The sequence below is a fragment of the Pterocles gutturalis genome, unplaced genomic scaffold (genome assembly GCF_000699245.1).
Source record: "Pterocles gutturalis isolate BGI_N339 unplaced genomic scaffold, ASM69924v1 scaffold11444, whole genome shotgun sequence".
In the NCBI taxonomy this organism is placed as follows: Eukaryota; Metazoa; Chordata; class Aves; order Pterocliformes; family Pteroclidae; genus Pterocles; species Pterocles gutturalis.
Window position 1 is genome coordinate 1 of NW_010130725.1, and position 23,102 is coordinate 23,102.

Sequence of the window (23,102 nt, forward strand, 5' to 3'; positions counted from 1 at the left end):
CCACAGTGCTCCCCAGGGGCCGCAGGGCAGGAGGGGACTCAGCACCAGGCCAGGTCCTGCTGCCCCCCCCTCCCCACAGTGCTCCCCAGGGGCTGCGGGGCCGGAGGGAAGGCAGCCCTACAGCGCTTGTTTCTCTCGTGCTCTGTGAGCTGCAGCTCCGGGTGTCTCTGCTGGGATTTCATGAAGCATCTGTCACCAACCCAGGCCTGGCAGCAGACAGCCGCAGCACCGAGGCCACATATTTGATAAAAGCTCTGTTCAGGAGCAGCAGAGATGCTGTCACTAGCAGAGCACATCCCTCTCCTCAAGGTGGCAGGCTTTCTGTAAACGGAGTCCCACCACATCAAAGGCACAGAGTCAGGAAACAGGATTGCATTCCCCCAGCTGTACACATGATGAGCAGGCTACAGGTCTGACTGGGGGGAAGATCAGTGTAACATCAGAACCAGAAGAAAGGAGAGATAAGAAGCAAACAGTTCCAGCTAGAGACCTCTTTTCTGCTGACAGAGGTCAGCATCTGCTGGCGGAAGGGCAGAGGAACAAGAGCTGAAGGAGACAGCAGAAAGTGCTTGCTCTCTGAGAACATGAGCAAAAGTCCAGCATGGGCTAAACAAGCCGTCAGAGTCTGAAAGTACTTTCCTAAGCCCAGGCAAAAGAATAGATTTAATAACCACTTTGACTCCTCTGCATTGCACAGCACAGAACGTTTGTAAGCTGACCGCGGCAATATTACAAAGCCATCACTGCAGATGAATTTGAGGCAGTGACAGAGGTGCCTCACAAGGCTGAGATAAGGAAAATAAAAAAAAGGAATCCAGCCTCTAAGTTTGCTAGTCCCAGGTTACTTACAGGTCCAGCAGTCAGGAACACTAAAGGAAACACCGCTGTGGAGGAAGCCACACTTCCAAGCAAGACTGTAGGACACACACTGTCCCCCCTGGCTGGCATATTTGCAACGAGCACAGCAAACATACCATCTCTTGCAATTCCATCTAAGGTGAGACAAGCTGTGACAGAGCCAAACACACTGACAGGTGTATTAGGTGAGGGCACTGATGGAACAGTGAAGTCAGCTGTGGTCTTAATTGCTTTCAGCATCTTAATCAAGACCAGCTTACAGAAGCAAAACAGGAGAAGGGTTTACTTTTAACCCAACCTATTTGTAAGCACAAGGGGCCACATATAAAGCTGTTTGGTTAAAGCCTTCAGACAATCCATAAAAGTAAGCCTAGTAACCTTGATCGTGTCAATAAGAAAAACCAAACAAACCCCTCCTCAAAAAATGAGGCCTGTATATGGAACAATTCTGCAGAAGTGCCAGAGCACAGCCCCCTCACTTTTCTACAAAGGGGGCTGCTTTGGCTTGTTATAGTTATCACCAGTAACCTACAGCAGAGAGCAGGCAAGCTCAGTTTGCACAGCCTCTGCGCTCTGAAGCGGGATGGAAGTGCAACAAGCTTACAGCAGGCTCTGACCAGAGTCCCACTCCCACGGGGCACCTCAAAAATGTCTCCTTCATTTTCTTCTCTGTTAAAAGCACATCGTTGTTTACTAAGACATAAGTGAGAAGCGTTTAATACCATTTTCTAGTGCACAGGGTGGGACACAAAACTTTGTATTAATAAATGTAGGCCCTGCATTCAGACTTTCCAGGAGAATTCAAACCAGGGACATTAAAAAAGCAGATTTAGAGCAAAAACAAGAAAAAGAAAACACCAGTCATTTTACATGCAAAATGTAATTAGCTGATGCAATTCACTTCAGCCAAAATCTAAGTGAGATTCAGGAAAGGATTAGACATTTACACAGATAAAGAGACTATCCAGAACAAGAACAAACAAATTTGCAGAATACACTCTCATTTCTTAGAGCATAAACCAACCTCTGGCAGATGGGTGTTGGAAAAGGCTCCTCAGGGCAGGCTGCCCCATAATTTCCTCAATTTTACTGCACCCTCTTTTGAAGCACTGTTGCATACAGGAAACTAGATAAAGTATAGGATCAGTCCGGACTAGCAGTTCTCTGTTTGGGGTTGTATATAGGGACCTTTGTTAAGGAATTAATGGAGAGTGCACATTTCTCTCATCTTTAATAACGTGATTGTTAAATATATTGCTAGAAAGCTAATGCCGTATCTCAGCATTACAGCTGCTGTGGAAGAGGATTTGCAAGACATCTAACGGTACAGAAAGTGGATGTAAGCCACACAGGGGGACAGAGCAAGCACTGAGAATACTCACTAGATGAGGTTGGTAAAGCATAAATGCAAAAGCAACCAAAAGGAAATAAAATCAGGTTTTGTACAGTCTGCTGATAAACCTCAGTGAATCACCAAAGGCTGCAAGCCAGCCTTCCAGACTGGGATTTGGTTCACTGGCATTTCAAAGTCAGAGACTCTGACACCAAGTAAGTCTAGGCAGGCTGCACCAACAATCATTTAAGCTCTCATCAGTGGTGAAAGCAACCAATCTTTTTATTAGGTAGCCCTGAAAAGCAGAAGTCATGGCATGGCAGCCTTCCTGTCCTCCTCTGGTAGCTCAAGTAAGCATCAGGTTTTTAGTTTGCTACATTCTTCTAGAGCTGAAATTTTTAATAAGCAATTGAGATTCATGATTTTATGTCCACTGATCGCAGGGTTGATCCCTGGGAGACCATGCATGCACTGAGAACACGGAGTTTACTAGAAACCTAGATCCTAAATTTCTAATTGATGCCAGACTACGTAGCTTCTCTGGCAGCTTGTTCTTTTAGTCACTCATCAGTTGAGGACATATTCTTGTCTTCATCATCAAGCATATCTTTTAGCTGCTGACGAGCAAACTCCTCAAATACCAGCTCTGCTTCACTGAAATGGAAGAAACACAGGTCTTTGAAAATGATGTTAGCAATTTTTTTTATACCAGCAGACTAAAGGCATACAGGAGAAGAGGAGAATCACAGCGCAGACTCTGGTAATGTTTCATTTGTCTTCAGAGTGATTTGGATCACATTCCCACAGGCACCATCTTCACTGGCGGTATTCTAGCTAGTATGAAAAGCAGTTGATTGAGCAAGTCAGGACACAAACTAAGGAGGTTTTCATCTGAACTGAATCATGTCCATTCCAGCTAAATATTTGTCAGCTAGCTGAATAGTCTGCAGCCTGAAAGGGTCTTTGTCTAGAAATAAAATGTCATACCTTTCATTCCTGTTCCTTCTGTACTAAAATATGGGCACATGGTCAGATTTATTGAGTTCCTGAAACTTGGAGCTACAGAGCATCAGCTGACTACAAACACTTCCCTCCCTCCAACTGTGAGGCAAAACATGTTCTCTTAAACTAGTTTCCCCATGGTCAGTCATTGCTGTTCAACTGATAGCAGTAATCTGTCAAGCCACAGGAACTTACTTTGGATTTAAGCTCATACTCTGTGAACCCTGGGGATTTTGGGACAGTTTTGACGAGTTTTCAAAGAGTCAATGCACGACTGCAGGTAGAATGTGAAATATCATTAAAAGAAACTTACCCATCTTTCCCTGTAGTCATCAGCACGCAGTAAAGGAGGAAAAAAGGCACACCAAGTAGTTAAGAGCAGTGGATGCTAAAACCAGCAAAAATTTATAAACTGACAGGACAAATCAATGACACACAGTAGGATTTGCAGGAATACAAGGAGAATTCCAGAAAGTCTCAAAATGTGCATACATGCACCCGATGAAGCAAAACTTGATTTCCAAATGGAAAAGCACTCTAGCAGCGTTGCCCGAGACATCAGAAGGGCTGAGAAACAAAGACAGATTTTCCTATTTATGCTTGCTAGAGGTCACAGCAGTGAGAGACATCTGTGCACACACTTCTACTCAGAGATGCTAGTGCTTGCATGACACCATGTTAGTCTTTACTGGTCTGTCACTGTGCTTTAAGTAGTCAGGCAATGAGAAGATGATGTTCTTGTCCAATAAACACGAAGGTATTAGAATCAAACAGAGGTCAGAATACAGAAAGGCCTAGGTGCTCTCTCATTAGATGGGTTATGCACTTGAGGCAATACTCCTGATTTAATCTTTCCCAAGACCTTTGGCACTTGTGTTTCTTTAATGGGATCTTTGCTAACCACACTGTAATGAATCCTGCTCATTTGAAGGATTCCTTGGAAGCTTTTTCAGCACAAAATAAGCAGAACAGTCTGTATTGCAGCCATGAAATGGGGGTAGGGATTTATTTTTTTTTTTCTTCACACTTACTTTAGCAAGTAACAGTCACTTCCCTGGCTTGCTTCTCATGAGTTTAAGTCAGGGAGCAAAGCACACCTAGGCCACAATTCTACAGAAGTCATCAGGGATCTGGGATGCTTCAGTGACTGGAGAAGTCGCTACCTGGAGAATTGCCACTCACCACGCACACTGAAATCAAGGGCAACAAGTGACGACTAGCACTGCTGGAAACGTCAGGGCTAAAGTGTGCCAACTGGGGCCACTCTAACCAGGATGCCTCAAAGGATGGATCATGTAAAGACATTCCCGTTGGTGTCTATCCAGACTCGGAAAGGACAGTTTCCTCTACTCACAGAAGCCAAGATGAAGTCTGGAAGGTCTCAGGGCATGGATGCTTGATTGAAATAGTTTTCAAATGAAATATTTAGAATTTTTAAAGTTTCCAACACATAAAGCATCGCTCTCATTTAGTTCTTCCTCCAATTTTTATTCCCATTGCTATGGGAAGAAGGACATCAATGACGTGGGTGATGCTGAGGGAGATACCCACCAATGCGGTTTGATGCCAGTTTTACAAAATGGGTTGAGAGAGGGGAAAAATAGGTCTTGTTTCAGGTGAGCACATACTGTCAGATAAATGACTACTGAATAAATACATAGGTAGTGTGGCAGTAGAGTAATACTTATTATATACCTCAGATGTAAGATTACATTCAAAGATGCACTACTTTACTTTCATGCTGCTATACTACATCCCATACGCTTGTTATAAGGCTACATTTACACCCTAGCAGGAGTTAGGCCTGCTCCAAATAGCTCTCTTGCTGTACTGTGACTTATTTAACATCATAACATTGAAAAATTCTCAGGAACCTGAAAATGGGTAGCTTTCTTTTTTTAACTGGCCTGCCAGCAATTGTTTTGAGGGTTGGGATGGGAGGGGGCTGTGTTCAAGGATCGATAAGGCTCCAGAATGTCATCATACTTTCTGCAGAGAGTTTTCCGTAAGCTTTTATTATGCAGCCACACAAATGATTCCATATAATTAAAGTTGTGGCATATGGTAATTTTCATTATAAGCTTGCTTTTTAACCTCTCTTAACTTTATGGGGGAAAAAGAAAAAAAAAAAAAGAGTAGGCTGCGTTATCTTTCAAGACATTCAAGTGCTTTAAAAGTTGACTAATTTCTGAAAGTTACAATACCCATACGGGGCAGGTATAGCTTTACTATTAAAGGGACAAAGCACTTATGGGTTTCTCGGAACCAGCCCTTTCATACAAGTTTAACAAAGGCTGTTGAATAACAGCCACAACAAAGGCCAGTGTCGAAGACATAGGGCCACAAAATGTAAAACATCAGGAGAAGGGCAGGAAAACCACAGACCAAAGAACTCATGCTGAGACCACAGCTTTGAGAAAAACCACCAGGAGCTTCTGGGCTAACTGCTGACTGGGAAAGGTCTTGGAAGCATGAAGAGACACAGCCCAGTTTGAATCTATCTTTAAAACAAACAGATCTCTAGACATTTTTGTCTACAGGCAGAAGGACAGACTACCAGTGTGACAGGAGCTGCTTTGCCTAAAAATAACCACCTGTGAACCACATGGGTCCAAAAACAGTTGCAAAACCAGCACACATGAAACATGCAAATACTGGCCTACAAGAAGTCCAAGACAAGGAAGTTATAAATTAACAGGGGAAAGGAAAGGTAGCAAGCTGCTCTTCTTCTGTCTCCTCCAGGCACAGAAAAGAAAGATCAAGCAATCTGCAATACCCATGAGCTCTGACAGACCGGCTTTCTACTGAGCGATGAATGCTTCAGAACTCACTCACAGTCAAACAGAAAGCACAAAGCAATCCACTGTGAAATAAAGCACGCAGCAGTTGATCACACTTGCCCCAGTTTGGCCCTAAAAAAATTAAACTGTCTTCTTGAGAAGCTTATCTTTCTGAGGTTCTCTACACTCAAATCAGCCCTGCATGATTAAATATACCGATGCTACACGGGTTTTATTTACTTTTGCCTTAAATCACCTTGCCTACAGAAAGGAAAAGGTATTACCCCACTGCAAGGAATAAATCATAATGCATGGCATTTTTTTAATCCCACTTTAGCTTTGACTCTATAAGATAGTTTGACTTCTTTCCTTTCTCCCAGCTGTGTCTTAAGAGGAAGTGACAGTCAAGTAAGCGGGGACGTGCAACAGGCAAACCGATTACTATTGACTCATCAGTAAAAACAAAAGGGAATGGAAAAAAAAAGATAAGGAGTGATCTCAAAATTCCCTGTGCTTGCACTCCTGCCTACGCCCACTGCAGAGGCTACCGAACAAGGCAACAAAGAAAAATTCCATCTTTTGGGGCCTTTGAGAGTTTAAACACTGTTTGTTGAAACTGTCTCTGCAATTAAGTCTTGATTCACTTGATTCCGAATTAGATTATATTTCACTAATGAAACACTTTTCTCAGATTTATGAACTAAGGTGGCAGAATAAAAATTTACAAAGCATGAACTCACAATTGGGAAAGTGATTAGGCACGGTATATGGAAAACTACCAGCCAATAAGGCCGGAAAGAGTTTTAATTTACCAGCCTCATGGAGGAGGCTGTTTTATTCCCTGTCATGAGCTCAGACACCACACAGTTTTCAAGTCAACTATGCAGGCGAGGAATTTTATGTTGTGTTACAGTATCTTTTTTTAAGAGAAAGCATTTATTTCTCAAGTTAACCATTTGTAGGACTTTCCCATGGGATAGCTCCTGAAACTATTTTTTTTCAGTTTATAAGGAACCTGCAATTTCCATCTGTACAAAACGCATGAACCATAGCTGTCTTCTGACAGAAAGCTCCTAGAAGACTTTGATGTCGCAAACAATGTGGGCTGTGCCTTTGGTAAGAGGATGTGTTGGTGGAAGCGATCTGAGAAATACTGCAGTTCTCCATTTCCCTTGTGAAGTTTTCTGCCCACATCCTTTTGAGTGTACTAAATAAAGGAGTATATCAGCCATCCTTTGAAACGACTTTGGAAGGGAGAACTCACTGACTTCCATTTTTTCCTCATATTACAGATCCTTCTGCCAGAATTTTCTGCCTGAAGCATAAGGAATAAAAAGGGGTTGCAGCATTGTTAACACCAAAAAATATTACGTAAAAAAAATTCACACCACTCTCAAAATGCAAAATTCTTTACAGTTGCCTAAGCCTTTGGGTGATCCTTGTTCAAAGTTTTCAAGCTTTTCTCCGTATCCGTGAAAGCTCTAGATTTTGCAGCCCTGCGCTCCCCCAGCAGCACCCCTGCCCTGCACGGCTCCCCACAGATACCAGATGGCCCCTGCCCGCCGCCGTGCCTGGGGCCACTAGGGCCAGTCCCAGCCCCTCATCAAGGTCCTGGGCAAGGGGAAGCTGTGGATGCCCCATCCCTGGAGGGGTTCAAGGCCAGGCTGGATGAGGCTTTGAGCAACCTGGGCTAGTGGGAGGTGTCCCGGCCCATGGCAGGAGGTGGGACTGGATGATCTCTAACGTCCCTTCCAACCCAAACCATGCTGTGATTCTGTGACTTGATTGACCCCTTTCTAATGCTTCCAGTATAGAACAAAGCACCTGTCTCAGAATAACTCTTTTCACAGGTTCCACCATCACCTTCCAGCGGTTGTGTTCCTAGAAAGAGCAGTTTGGGCCCAAAGGAAAAAGAAAAAGAAAGAAAGAAAAAGAATAGCAGCGCAAAAGCAGCCATGGGTTTTTGTTAGAAGCTCATGCAACTCTGTCCAAATATAGAGGGCAGGACAGGATGACTGCCCCAACATCAAAAAGCTGGCATAATGTTTTGTGTTCAATAGCTGCTTCAGATGCTGTACAGGAGCTTCTGATTTAGTGCAAGCACCTTGCAGTTTCTCAATGTTCACCATAAGAGAGCAGAGCCACCAGGGTCTGAAGAAGTGGGAGGAGAACAGAGATGCTCAAGACAGCCTGCAGTTTTGGCATCTGATCCCAAGCCTCAACATGCCTGGAGAAGGCTAGCTCCTTCCACTGCTCTGAAGTTCCCACACTTCCACTTACTGACCTGACTCTGAAGAGACTTTCCTCTCAGATACACCCTGAACATAAAGGCTGCATCACAGACACCGTGGCCAACACTACATCAAGATAATGGGGACTCTAAAATCATGAAGAGTTTTATTACCTGTTAACATTGCTTAAAAGTATTTTGCTTTTTTACAATGCTCATGTGTCTTAGGTGTTTTCTGTGACAGATTCCCATTTGCTATATTGGAATCTGGCTGGGAATTGCTGACAGCTTCATTCAGGACATTTTGCAGAGCAGTCATGAAATTTAACTGTGCAGTGCTTCCTCAAGCCCCTGTGCTTTGAGTTGTGATTCCATAGATGAAAGCTGAAAAGGGAACATGACCCACTTTCACCTTCTGCCCTCTTAGCATCCCTCCTCCCTGTTATTTTTTGCCTCAAGGCTGAAATAGATATATACACACACGCACACATATGCATATACATATACACACACAGAACAGCCCCCATACTGGAGTCTTGTAGACTATAGAGGCTTCCTGTAGAACTATAAGCCTTGCAATGGTAAGATTTCAACTGAATCTGTTAATGAAGAAAGGCAAAGACCAGGCATAACTGACCTGCTGAGTTCTTTTCCTCAGGTTTGGGGTGCATGAGACGAAATGGCAGCTCTGTGCCCACTTCACTTTGGGGAGAAGAGAGAATGCGTCAGATCCACAGCTCCATTCCTGCCTGGTTCAGTCCCCTTCCCACCTCTGGCCAGCCCAAGCCCTGAACTCCAGTTTCACCCATTCTTTGATCTTTCTCTAACTATAATTTTCCCCTCAAAAAGACTTAAACTCCCTTTTCCACAAAAATCCCAGGCACATCCACTAAACTGGGTTTGTTATGTTCTGAATGTACTTGCATGTACATAAATCAAAGATATTTTTGTAATTGCTTAATTTTCACAACTGAATGCACAGACTTCTTACTTCTATCAGCTTAAGGGATAGTTATTTTTTTTTAGGGAGGCAGAAAAGGGAATAGGAAAGAGGGTAAAAAGACAAATTAACAACTACAACTGCATGATCTGAAAACAAAGATGACATTTACCTGGAGGTGAGGTCTCCCAGCATGCTACAGAAGAAAGGAAAAAAACACAAGCACATTTAGTGCCTTTCCATTAAGGTACTCTGCCAAATGCTGGTTTATTGGTGGACTACTGAAATCACCTTACTCATTTACTCTTCTCTACTTGCAAAAAAGCACAGCATCCAAATAAATTTGTTTTTAAAATGTGATTTTCATTTTTCATGTCCTTCCCCTATACAGAAAGAGTCCAAGTTTTTGAAGTCCTCACCAAGTGTTGGGCATGGCTCATTTTCTGAGAGCCAAAGGGCAATTGGAGGACCACAGAAGGCAGCAGTCTCTTTATCACACTTTAGGCAAATTGCTGACTCATTTTTGTACTGGAAAGAAGGATAGATGAATGAAATAAAAACGTGAACAGTGACTATCATCAAATGAGAGTTATTATCCTTGTCCTCTTTTGACCTGTATGCTGGGAACTAGTTCATGTTGATAACATCAGCTTCTCCCAGAAAGCTGGCTCAGTAAAGAACCTGAGCTACAGTAGTTCTGACTCAGGCAGACGTCTCTATCTTCTGCTCTGGGAGAACAAGAACGCCAACATAAAGGCTCACACAAAGTTTCACTTCAGTTCTCACAAAATAAGTTGTGGCTTTGAAACAAAAAATTGCAATGCAAGCCAGAGGTTCATACTTCAGCTGTAAAATCATCTGGTATCTAGGGAAGGTAATCCAACCCCCCTGGCTCAGGACAAGTTCTTTGGATGGGCCAAGAGTGATTTCCAGGCAATTTATGCTTTAGAGGGAAACTGATGTCCTACAACTTGTGCTCTTTCTCTTGGGGTGGACTGTCCTGCCCTTTCCCCACTCATCACTGAAGTACACACACTCCAATCTCTTAACTCTATGCAGACGTAGCAAAAAGTCTGTTACTCTTACCCTGGAACAGTGAGCTTCACTTTGACCTTGTAGGAAACCAGAATCCCCATCACTGTCTTGTCTATTCCATCCTTAATACTACCAGAGAAAACAGACAGCAGTGTTAGATGGCACAGCAACACAGCAGCAGTATAAGGCTGGAGCAAGAACTAGGTGACCATCCTGTTCTCCTGGAAAGGATAGCGCAGGCAAGCCTCAGGGGCAGTCGATAGCTCTCAAGTTCTGGGATCACTGTTTATCCTGAATGAATATGATAGGGTAAGTAATGCAACTGAGACGTACCCATCCAGACACACATTTACAGGTACAAACTCCTGATAGGAAGTGTCTCCTCCACCCTCCCCTCTTCTTTATAACCCTCCACTGCCTGGGGCCATTTAAAACTCTACTCACATAGTACTAGAAGCCAGGTTGGTGTCCTCATCCTTTAGCTTTCCATCCAGAGCTATTTCCCGTGTCTCCCGGTTATTTGCTAGCAAGGGCAAAAGCATCAGTGTCTTGGTCAGGCTGCTGTTTGGCTGCACCTTTTCCCTGAAAATAAGCAGCAGGTAAGAGGAGGAAAGTAATATGCTCTGATTTGTGTTACACACCCAACCAAGAGCATTTAAAAACAGATTACAAAGCCGTCCAAGAGGAGTGAAATTTATCTGTCCAAATCTAGTTGTCTACAATGCAGATGTCTACATCTAAGCTAGTCAAAAATTCCCTTTATAATCAGCAGAGAGGAAAAAGTATTGTAGAAAATTATTAATTTCACATTAAGGCAGACTTCTAAAGTAGGTCAAAACTATGCTGCAGACCTCCAAATTTGGACAAAATGAATCCTAGCTGACAAGACCAATACTCAATAGAAAACATGTCCCTAAGCTACAGAGCAAAACACTAGAAAAATACAAAGTGTCTGGGTGTGTCCAACCCTCCTCACAAAGCAAAGCCAACGCAGTGCAAAAAGAACAAGTGGTTCTCCATTACATCAATAGGCTCAAGATTTTCATGAGCTCTGTAAGGCCAGAAGCAAGCAAGTGAAAGGGTGTGAAAAAGACTGACCTCAAGCTAGAGCATCCATGGCTTCAACTCAAAGAGCAGCATGTTTCAGAAAAACATTGCATCTCTATTTAAAGGTTACAATCAATGGGGAGCCTTCCACAGCCCCTGCTAAGTTTTTCTAGTAGGTAATTACTCTTCAAACCTCTTCCGCATCCTCCCCATTCTCTGCAAAAACATGCAGGGTCCCTGTCAGCTATGTGAAAAGGAGACCATCCAGAGAGTACAGGTGGTGTGAGGGATGCACACACACACAAGGGAAGAGGAGAGAGCAATGCAACAGCAGGTAACTGCCAGACTACAGCTAGAAGTACTTCCCATTACTGAGGAGGAGGTAAGTAAAAGCGTGTGAAGGAGCAGGAAGGGATAAGCAGAGCATTCACTCACTGTGCTTCCTCAGCAGCCACCACTTTTGTATAGTAGTCACTGGAGTACAAAACCACATTGGCAACCTGCTCCACTGAGTGAGAAAGGAGAGAGCGAACAATCAGTTGTGCACACGCATCAGAAACAATATAGCTGCCCCCCGCTGCTGAGTCTCGGGAATGGAGACACAATGAGGACAGCAGGAAAACCCATCCATTTAGAGCCTGAAGGGACCACCAGGTCAGACAGCCTGGCCTGGATAGAGACCAACAGCACACAAACGGCCAAAATCTACCTTCCCTGAAAGGCATCTAGCCTTGATTTGGAGATGACAGTTTGGGAGCCTGCTCTTTCCATTATAAAGATCTCCCTCTTTCTTCTCTAAGCATGTCTGCTTTTATTTCTGGTCACTGGTACCTCTCATGTATCTATAGCCCATGCATTTGCATTCAGGGGACACTGCCATCAAGAAGACTGCCGTCAAGAGCCGGTTATAATAAATGACTTACATTCTCCAGGCAAACACCAAAAAAAACAAAGCAATTCTGACTGAAACACTGACAAGGAGAGAATCTGGGACCAACAAGGTCCTTTTAAGCCTGACAGAGGAGTGTCAGCCTAAAAATATTTGGGAATCACTAGACAGCACATCCAAGACCAGCACTGAATTGGCTTTCTCTGCTATAGTTTTATAAAAACCTCAGCAATTTTGTTCTGTCCCTGCTTTCTCTTCTCTTTCTCATCCTTTGTCTTTCAGACTGTCTTCCACAGGTCCAAGTGCAACGGAGCTTGGGGGATGAAAACACAGGAACAGTACTGAAACTCCTCTGAAACCCAGCCCCTGCCCTCAGCTTCCTCAGGAGGCATTACACCATCACTGGCAGGGCCACTGTTTCTCACATTGACAGGTGTTTCTGAAACCCCAGAACCTAGACACACTCACAGTTAGCAGGAGCATCACACTGACAGGGAAGCCCTTCCTACTGGCCTCCCTGAAGAGGTGGCTTTTTTTCCTCCACAGCCTTGCCCTACTGCAGGTACCAGATGCTTTCTCTTTAATAGAGGGAACATACTGGCACCTGAAACTAAGCCACAAGAGTAACTGAGAGTAAGGAAGAAAGCTGCCGTGTTTCACTTGATGAACAGCAAAAAGACAGCAACAGACAGGGTGGAGGGACAAATTCCTGACTTGTCCCAGACTGCCTGCCTAAGCTGTTGTAAGCACTAAATTCTGGCTCTTTTTCAGTCCTCTCAGCATTCAGTCTTCTTGCCCTCAAAAAATCCCAAGAAAAAGTAAAGACATACCCTGGGCTTTGATCTTCTTCACTGTTTTATCCGTGCTGTTGTTGATGGTGATAGTGACCGGAATGGGCTCACCATGGTAGTACACCTAGAAGGAATTTGATAACTCAGAAATCCAGCCAGGAGGCTTCTCCCAAGCCCTGAACCCCTCTAGTCCCCCCAGATTAAATCTCCTCACAGAGGCCAGACAAGGCAAGATGACCCTTCCCTCAATAACTTCTTTACCCTCAGATGTGTCTGGTAACAGGGTCTCAGCCTCCCCTAACAGTAGCTACCGACAGAAATTACATTAGAACCCTTGAGTGCTTGGACAAATCAGTCTCAGTTGACACCATCTGAGTAACACACAAAGTAGATCCTTTGGCCAGCAAAATGTATATTGGCGTGCCAATACTATGATGTCCACAGCCCCAGGGCAAACTCTTCACCTCTTTACTGAGGCAAGCTTTCAACTGTAATGGCTTGTTGGACATGAAGAACTGCCAGGCGGTCTCCGCGCAAGGCTGGGGTCCTGGATTTTCTGGAGCATATTGCACCTTACGGATCAGCAGACGAGCAGAGTTCCTAGGAAGCAGCAGAGGACAACGTGGTGGTACTTTCTGCTTGGCAGAGGCAGGAGTTCTGCATTCCCATGTGCTTACACCCAAGTAGTCCACTGACAAATGGGTCAGAGCTGAAGAAGCAACCAAGGTTGTTGGACCACCCACCCCCTTTAAGAAGGGCAAAGCTGAAGACAGACACAGATGTTCTGTTACCTCTTATGAATTCTCTCTTCCACATTCTCTGTTGAGAAAGCTTTCACCTCAAAGTCCACCCCACAGGTCTGCCAGAGAGAGAGGGCAGCTGTGAAATCAGTGTCAGAAGCCAAGAACATCTGCAGATGCTTAGATATCTTTCTGTACACCAGAAACTGGCAGGCTGCTGTCACCGCAAATTCTTCTGGCCTCCTACCATTATAACAGATCCCTGACAACTAGTGTGGCAGCATCCACCTGTTCCATGCTGCTTCTGATAAATAAGGCTTAATTTCCCACCTCTGACAGATGACATCCTTACTCCTACAAGGCTTTCTGCAAGAGCAGTACTGTAGAGCTTACAGCATGCCACAGGATAGAAGAGGCTGGAGCAGGGCTCTCCAGTCCACCCTGGGTTTCTGAACTGAGTTTCTGAATTGGCTTTGGAATGCTAATACCTGATTCAAGGTCAACCTTCCTCCTTCCCAACACCTGAGGAGTGGGAGTGATCAGGACAAGCTGACCTTTGCTTTAACAGGTTTATGCCACCATGGGGCATCTATGCGAGTCCCAAATAACTCTAGAGCAATGTGGGAATTTTTGCTAGAATCTCATTCCTTGGCAAAAAATACAGCTTCTCCTTGTTACACTGGATTCCACAACCCCCACCCCACCTTGCCTAGCTGTTAGTCTATCTCTGCTGTTCAGAAAAGCATCCAGTTATGTGTAAAAGGAATATTTCAAATGGTGTCAGAAACCTTGCAGAACATCTCGTTATCTGGTGATTTTTACTCCAGGGTTTTTGTTTTGTTTACACACATGTGCAAGCCAGCCCTTCTTTGCATTTGTTTTAATTCAGAAGCAAGTCTTAACACATACTATTTATAGTGATCTACAAGGTTTTAGGTCCTCCGTTTCCTTTTCTCACGTAGCCTGACAGCTACAATCATTTTAGTGCAGCCAACCCGCAAATCATGTGGCACCCTTAAGGAAACTACAAGCATTGCAGATTTAGTAGTGTTGCTGCTGTTTGATTAGATTCCCTTTCTTATTCTGGGGACTTAAATTCCAACTGCGTGACACATACTTGTAGCTCTTAAGTCAGGTTCCTGACATTAGTGGCACAGCACAGTAAAATCCACTATCACCTTATTCTACCCTCTATCTAGCCAAACGAATTCATATGACTTTTTCCATCTGACTTTCCTCAACCACGATAAGCACAAGAGTTCCATTGGTCTTACTTTATCAACATCACGAGGTGCAGGCTGCAGACAGACTGAACAAGGCAGGTAATCTGGAAACTGTGAGAGGAAGAAAAGAAAAACACCCCAAAGTAATATTACACAGATACTCTAGTTAACATTGCTCACAAAAGGTACAAAGCAACCCTGAAGATAACAGGTCACTCGGGTAATGCAGTAACCCTTTCAAGTTCTGAGCCTTAACATACTAGCCTTATCTTGCCCTATATGAACAAGTCTCTCTCTTCCAAAAATACTTTAATAGCCAAAAAAAAAAAAAAAACAGGAGAGGAACAGAAAAAAAAGTCCAAGCTCATGAAGCACCTGGCCTGAAAAAAAAAAATCAAACAGAGCCCTAGAGGCACAGCTTAGAGTAGAAGCTGCACCATCTGGCTCCTCATCCAAGATAATCAATCCGGCTCACAGCAGTGCTACTCAGTGTTCACCAGGTTTGAACCTTGAGCAAAGTGCCTCTGTGTCAGAAACACAAGTAAGGCCATGAAGAGCAGCCAGCCACCAGCCAGCATCCATTCACTCCTGGCCTGGGCAGGGCCAGCAACTCCAGACATCAACTGGGACGGCAACAGAGCAGCTCACAGAGACTGAGTGCTACCACCCCATTAGATTCCAGCAGTTTAAAGATCACTAGATGGCATCTGAGTGGTTAATAACATTAAAGCAGGTACCAACCCTTTTATCAGAATCATTCAGAGATTCATTTGTTGCTATACGAGAGCATGTGGTTTTCAAACCTGGATGTTCCTAGGGAATGCTAAGGCGGACATGTCACTGACAGTCCTGGGAACATATCCTGTCAGAATTAAAATTTGACAATGAGCTGTTATTTGTTGACATCTGGTAAAGATCTTTTAATCCACTTGTTTGGTCCATAAAATATTTAAAGAGAAAAGATTTGGCATGTCCTCTGTGAGCACTGGGGCAATGGTATAAAGTATTCCAGCCCCTCAGGAATAGGAAAGACAAGGATATATGGTGCTGTTGCTAGCATAAAGCCACTGTATGTTTCCTTGCCTTTTCAAGGAAAGCACTTCTCACAGGCAGTTAGGAGCTTCTTGCACTTTATCACTTAGGATGGTAAGAAAAAAAAAAGTACATTGCCTGTCACTCAAAGCTGGAACTTTGCATAACACAAATTCACTATTAATCCCTGTATTCAGTCCATCACCTGGTCTCAGCAGCCTGGTAATAACAGACAAGGAGAAGAGTCAGAGGATCTTATGAGACACTTACCGTAAAGAAAAAAGGATAAGCATTTTTCCCCAGCTTCTTCAGCAGAGATTCCTGCAAGTGGGAGAGAGAGTCTGGCTTGTCAGCAGGTGGGTAGACTTGGACCCTAGAGAAGAACAGGTCCCGTCGGAAGGTGAGGCCAATCACATCAATGTCCTCCCGGCCGTACCGGAAAGCACAGGTCAAGGACACGTACACTGGAAAGAAGCACATGACGGTTAAAGCATGCAGCAGGCTGGGTGGGATGTAAAATCCTCCTGCACTATAGAGTCAGGGAAACCCTTTTCAACACTGTTGTATAACCCAGTTAGTATTCATACCATATGTAAGAACATACATTACATTGAGTACGAAGCCCCTTCATTGGGGAAGAGTTACACTTCTACCCTTAAAACAACAAAAAAGGTTCTATCTCAGCATCTCACTTCAAAAGAGGACTAACAATCTCTGAAGCATATGTTGCATAAAACCTCAAACCTTTTTTCCCCTTGAGAATTGCAGGATCCACCAACACAACACCATCTGAAAGAAAGGAAAAAATAAAAAAGATTAACAGAGGATAATCAGGGTTGAGAGAGCAGGAAGGGCAACACGTATCCTTGTGGACTTACCTACAGGTTCTACATTCCCCATGTTGTCAATGAAGTCCCGCTTTCCCAGATAGATGGTCAGCTGCAGGGAGAAGATGCCCGTGGTTGAACTACAAAGTGTTGATGGCTGTGTGGTTGTGTGTTGGGGGGGAGCGGTACACAGCACAGAGCTATAAACGTTGCACTGAATAATTCTATTTTAAATGAGCTCAACAGGATTGTTCACATGCTTCAGGACATCAGAACTGAAGACCACATGTAAACCAGCTCCCAAAAGTACAACGTAAATACTTGTGCATAGGACAAAGAGCTATGGATTTAAAGATGTTTAGTTCCACCAGGTTGAAAAGACAACGAAACAGCTTTGTTTTAAACATTTACCAGCACAAGTACAACCCAAGAGGAGTGAGAGGCGAGTTGCCTTCCTCTTGTGCTATCATGTATGAGAAGCTCGTCCTATTAACTCTTTACATTATCTCCTCAAACTTAGCACTAAATACAGCTCATGGCCCTTCTTCAGAAGAAAATGAAGTGGATAGGACAGAGCTTTCTAGTAAGTCTGCAGTCTGACTACAAGTAAAACTTCCACCTATAGAGACCCATTATTATGGTACTTACAGCTTTGTCACGCGTGCTTTTTTTGAAGATAACTTGTTTACGAGGAGAACTAGCATCCTTCCCACTTGTCCCTGTCCTCTGAGACTCAGGGCAGCTCATGGCTAAAGATGGGTATGTGACTGTGGGTGAATGAAGCTCTTCTGCTCCCCAAGGTCCTGCGAAAGATACCAGAAAAAATAGGTGGATGAGATAAAAGCAGAATTATGTATATGTAAGTATAGTTTACCAAAGACTATTTCAATAGATTCTCAGGCAGAGCACAAGTGGGTTTCTTTTCATTTTAGCAGTTCCTTGTTAAAAAAAAATAAATAAAAACATCTATTTAAGAACAGCTCTTCAGAAACATTACAAACAACCAAGAACTCTTTTTAATTCATATTAAAAAATTAGTAGACCAATAGAAAAATCTGGATGGGAAGGGGTAGCTTGGCCTTTGCAGAGAGGTTTGTAGAGAGTAAATTTGTGAAGAAACCTGTAAGAGTAGGAATAAAGGTGATCTGATCAACTCAAGGTACTTCAGTTTTCAAAAGGTACCTCACTATTTGTCATCAGAGGCTCTAAATTGTCGTGAGATAAGAAGGAAGGTCATCTCACTAATAACAGGATAAAATACAGGAAACAAAGAATATCAATATGGATGGGGTTTGGCTACTTTCAGGGTTTGGCTTGGTTTAGAGGGAGTTTTTTGGTTTTGGCATGGTTTTTTTTTAAACCACTGCAACTACACAAGAGCGTACTGTCATCCGTCCTGGGCAATTCATTACTGAGCATATCCCTGAAGGAATGGAAAGAAGCCTAGATGAGGAGTGAACAGCCTGCCCACAGACACATAGCTATCCTGGATTCCCAAAAATAAAGCTATGTGAAGTTGGAGGAGTGCTTCATGATACAGACTGGATAGGTGATGAAATACCTTATATTCTGTGACAGTAAGTGAAAAGCATTGCACTTGAAGAAAATACAACTATGGTCTGCCATGCATGGCTATACCTATCACTTAGGAAGAATGTCTTGACATAAGCAGAGAAGTTATTAGGAAATAAATCAAGCACCTAACAGAATGTCATTTATCCCATTTCAGTACCCCTTACACACCACATCTTGGACACAGTATGCTCAGTCTAAGATGCATACAGATGGTATGCATAGGAAAGGAGTCAGACCAAACCCAAAATGCAAACTCATCTGTCCTCCTATATTTTCCTAAATCAGAACCAAATGCAACCCATTACTTGCAGGGTATCATTGAACTCAAACTGAATGGATCTTAACAATACAACAGTCCCGCTACCTGCCCAGGAAGGTAAGTATATTAAAAAAAAAAAACCTAAAAGGACACAGATATCCAGAGAGAGAGACGTCCAGAAAACTTGAGTGGTACAAAACAGAGAGAGATTAATTTTTTTTCACTTTGTCATGTCACAAAATAGCAGCATCCAATGAAGTGATCCAACAGCAAACTCAAACTAAAGTGAAGCATTTCCGCAGGCAACGCAAGCCTGAGAAGTGCAGCGTGTTACTGCAGAAGGCTCTGGCAATCACCAATATGAACTGATTCACAGGAATAGACATGTTCAAAGGCAAAAGGCTTTTGGTTGATGTTGGACAGGATGATCCAGACACAACCTTAACTCTGCAAAACTCTGAAGCTGAAGAGCAGCACCAGAAAAGGACAATCCACCTGTGCCTTATTCTTATGCTTCTTCTTACAGGACCTGTGTGAATCAGTATACTGTGTTAGACCGCTGGTCTGACAGTGTATCACTGTCCTTGCAGTTCACATCCATTACATTTTTCTGCTTGTTTGGCCTTTTTAAAACTGTTTCAAGAGTAGAAACAGTTTCTAGGGCCTATTTGCACCCAATGGACTGTAGAAAAAATAAATATTTCCCTTTTTAGAAAGCTGGAAAAAATGTAAGGTAGAAATTAGAGACAGACATTACACATGTTTATGAATTTCTATTTTTATGAATTATAGGTAGGTTTTCCAAGTTCAGAATAGTATTTGTTGCTGAACAGACACCCCACTAACACTGTAGACCCAAATAAACAAACCAGCAAATAACATTAAATACCTTGCTGGGTTCCAAATGCCACAGGAGCTGCCACAGGACAAAGATGCGAATTCCTAAACCAGTGAGGAAAGATGAATTTCCACGCAGGTGTGTCCTGTGCTTCTTCACATCTACCACAGGGAACCTCTAACCTCTTAGCAAACAAGGAAGACAATTTGTAGGGGATTTGAAAGCACGTCTCTAGTTGCGTCCATCCAGGATTTCAAGAATTAATCCCCCTCCAAGAGCAAATATTGTACCTGGACTAAGATTCAACTGGAAAGTGGTTAACTCAGCAACATAAAGCATTACCTAAGGAAGCTCAGATCATCAATGAAAAGGTCTACAATGTCATACTCACACACTCTATAAGAACTACAGACTTACATAGAACAGGGTAGTCACTGAAAGCAGCTTTATTCTAAAGCTCTCTCTTCTCCTTCCTAGGGTTGCAAGCCATCCAGCCTGACAAGAAGCTGAACAGACAAGAGTCATCTATGAAGAAGGGAGTTTATAAAACACCAAAGTCTCTATAAATAGATGCTATTATGAAGGACTACCAAATATTGAGAACAATGTATTATTCTCATGATCACTAAGCAGTTTATCTATTATTGCTCCACCAACATCCCATTGGCATGCTGATGCGAAACAATTTGTTTTGAGCTAGTACACCTCCCTTCCTTAATTTACTTTTAAAAAGCGTGAGGGACAACAAACAAGATGTAAGACATACAAACAGAGATTTCAATCAATTTAGCTTTTCTGCTCATGAATGCCCAAGAATAGCCACCCCCCCTCCATGAATTTGGTCCTGATATTATGTACAACGATGTGTAATTTTTGGCTTGCAAGCTGCAAAAACAGCTGTAGCTTTCCTCCTGGCTGCATCTGTTAGTTTGATTAGGCAGATCACATGATATCCTCTCCACTTGCCAGCCTGCACAGCACCCTCCATATCTCAGGGAGTCTTGCATTCACAAACCAAGCTTGCTTTTTGCAAGCAGTCACCAACATTTGCCTGAATATAGTGGCCTGGGTACACAAATTATTCCAAAAAAATGAACAGAGAACCAGTGTTTCTCAGCTCTTTCAGTGGTTTCCAAATTTCAGCAACATTTTATTACCTGGAGGTGGATTATTTGGAGAGCTTAATCCCTGCTCTGTTCAGTCATCTCTGGCAAACACAAAAAACAGCCAGCCCTCAAACACAGAAGTTCATGTGTGCCCACATTCCTTAAGGAAACCTGGATCCTGGTTGTAGGAGGTAGGGAAGATATCCCAGAAATTAACTCACAAAATCAACATGTTCTAGCCAGTCACACAGTGCAAAAAGGAGAAAGCTGATTTTGTTAGAGAGTTTGTGCTGCTGTCACTGCAGGATTATTAGTCCTTCAGGAGAGGAATCAGCATTCCTGTTACACCTCCAAGTGCCTGGGAGGTGTGGGGGCAGACACATTGTAAACACCTTCAGGGGAGCTTAGAAGCAACTTCTCCATAACATGTTCTTCCTAATGCAGCCTTACATCCGGAGACAGATGCCCTGCCCACCCCCCAAAACCACCTAAGGGCAGCTCTACCTTCAGCCGAGAAATAGCGCGACAGCCACCTCTGCACAGCATGTACCTTCGTTTTCTCTTCTTCCCTCTGCAAGTTCAAGCAGAAAAGGGGGCAATAGAAATAAATACATAAACTATAGCAAAAAAACCTAATATTGGTCACTAGAATTTCCTACATACCTTGGTCCTAAGGAATTTTAATCGAAAATGCTTAAGGTTTTAGCTAGCTAGCCATTATCCTCCAGTGTTATTAACCTACTTTGTAACAGCATCAACAGCCAAAACAAAGCCCTTTGTGTCAAATCTGTGTCCATGTTGTAGAAAAACACAAGTATAGCAGCCCCAACATCCTAAACCCATTCTGATCCGCCTCAGCAGAGTCTGCAGAGTTTTGATTATGTTAATCTCCCAATAATCTTTCATCATGCTGACTTGTCATTTAGTGATCCGCTTTTCCGCAGCAACCAAGGTCACCTGGACTCTTGGGAGGTGCCTTTTCAAGAAGGACCTTCTGCCACAGCAGAAAAAAAAAAAAAAAGTCTTGCGTTTAGAAATGCTTCAGAATGCCAATGTGAATCTTCCCATTTTTGCTACAGTTCTCACTTCAACAGCTGGACAGAAGGCTTCTTATGAAAAGAGGAGGGTGGTCAGTGAAAGCTCTTAGTTACATATTAAATTTGGACATTAAACAGCTGAAGGCTTTGCTTCATTACCCCGAAGAAGGAACCAGAGCACTATCTTCAACAAGGGTTTTCATCTTTTTAAAGAAATGTGCAACTCCTATTACTGGCTTAAAATCTTAACAAGGTAGCAGTTGAAGTATCACAGCAGAAAAAGCCTTCTATTCTCAGCAGTGTCTGAAATACAGATACTAATACCCTCAATTCAGTAATTTATCCAAAACATCCACAAATACATCAACCTTTCAAGGACAGAGCCACTTGTTCAACATGGTAAGACTTTCCTCAGTCTCAAGGCAGGTATTCCTGAGACAGGGCACGGCCAGGTTCTATCTGCGGGATGGCCAACTTCAAGCTAAGCGCATTACCCTCTTTCCCCCTCTACACCAAATCTCACAATGAGTCTGAACCCAAATCCACAGTTCATCAAAAACACATAGCACAGAAAAACACATTTCAGGCTCCCCTCTTCACTCATTCAGAACAAATTCTCACACACAAACACACAAATAAATGAATCAGAGCACTGTGGGGTTTTAAAAGCAGAACACAGGTTTATTTACAATCAAGTTCTTATGGGAAGCTGAATAAATAAAAACTTTGCCCTATATACTCTAATTCACCTCTGCAGAAAATGTCTGAATAAAAGGCTAGGATAGAGAGATGCCTGTTAGAGCAGCTGTCCCCTAACCCAGCCCCTCCAAAGAACACACTTCCTTAGTAAAACACTATCAGGGAAGAAGAAAATAAAGTGCAAATAAAAAGGCGATGAAACGCTGGTGGCTTGTCTTGAGGCCCAGACGATGTGGAAAGGTTTGGCTGGATAGAGTTATGCCAGGTAGCTTGCGCCCAGCCACATCATGGTTTTGGTTGCTTAAACAGGGACAGAGCCACGACACCGCTCCGTAGCACAGAGAGGGCTCCAGCGCAAAGAGGAATATTGCACATGTGCTCAAGAAGGGGGCAAGTGGCCTGGTATTGCCAGCACCAAAACAATGGATTTGTGATTTAACCCCACTGCTCCCCTGTGTTCTACTGACAGCCGCCAGGACAGGACGGATGAACAGAAAAAGGGACCCAACATCTATATTCTGGTACTGAAGTCACAGTATGACTACACTCCTTATCACAGCAGCACAGCAGAAGTTGCACTTCTCTCTCCTCACACCCAGTAACCAAACTGCCTGTGGAATAAAAAGATTTTTAAAATCTCCTATTTTGAGATACCCAAGCTGTCAAAGGGCATTTTAACAAAAGAAGTCCTGAAGAATGGACCATTTCCTTAAGGACAGGCGAAACGGATACAGAGTTCACATGACAGTGCTGGAGAACCTGTGCCAGGATCAGAGCAGGTCTGAATTGAGCTGATAACTCAAAGGCAGAGCTGCCACAGCCACGGGAAACTCTTTAAAAGCTGTTCCAACACTTCAGACT

General features: G+C 43.3%; 1 protein-coding gene across 1 annotated transcript; it reads right to left on the minus strand.

Annotated features, from left to right (window-relative positions):
- Positions 1 to 2,751: 2,751 nt before the first annotated feature.
- Positions 2,752 to 17,474, minus strand: SAG (S-antigen; retina and pineal gland (arrestin)). The gene is made up of 15 exons (XM_010080329.1): positions 17,376 to 17,474; positions 16,779 to 16,941; positions 16,645 to 16,689; positions 16,171 to 16,364; positions 14,920 to 14,979; positions 13,697 to 13,764; positions 13,370 to 13,505; positions 12,945 to 13,029; positions 11,661 to 11,733; positions 10,623 to 10,760; positions 10,230 to 10,307; positions 9,316 to 9,339; positions 8,841 to 8,905; positions 3,507 to 3,516; positions 2,752 to 2,845 (listed from the first exon to the last, which is right to left on the minus strand). Exons 1-15 carry the CDS (start codon positions 17,472 to 17,474, stop codon positions 2,752 to 2,754), a joined length of 1,332 nt encoding a protein of 443 aa, XP_010078631.1.
- Between the last annotated feature and the right edge of the window lie 5,628 nt (positions 17,475 to 23,102).

What these genes read in the sequence shown, in the direction of transcription:
- SAG (XM_010080329.1), bottom strand. Translation starts at nt 17,474, where the DNA reads ATGAGCTGCCCTGAGTCTCAGAGGACAGGGACAAGTGGGAAGGATGCT. An exon ending in GGGGAATGTAGAACCTGTAG is followed by an intron (nt 16,690 to 16,778) that starts GTAAGTCCACAA and finishes CCTTTCTTTCAG; the next exon opens with ATGGTGTTGTGTTGGTGGAT. An exon ending in AATTCTCAAGGGGAAAAAAG is followed by an intron (nt 16,365 to 16,644) that starts GTTTGAGGTTTT and finishes GCTTCTTTCCAG; the next exon opens with TGTACGTGTCCTTGACCTGT.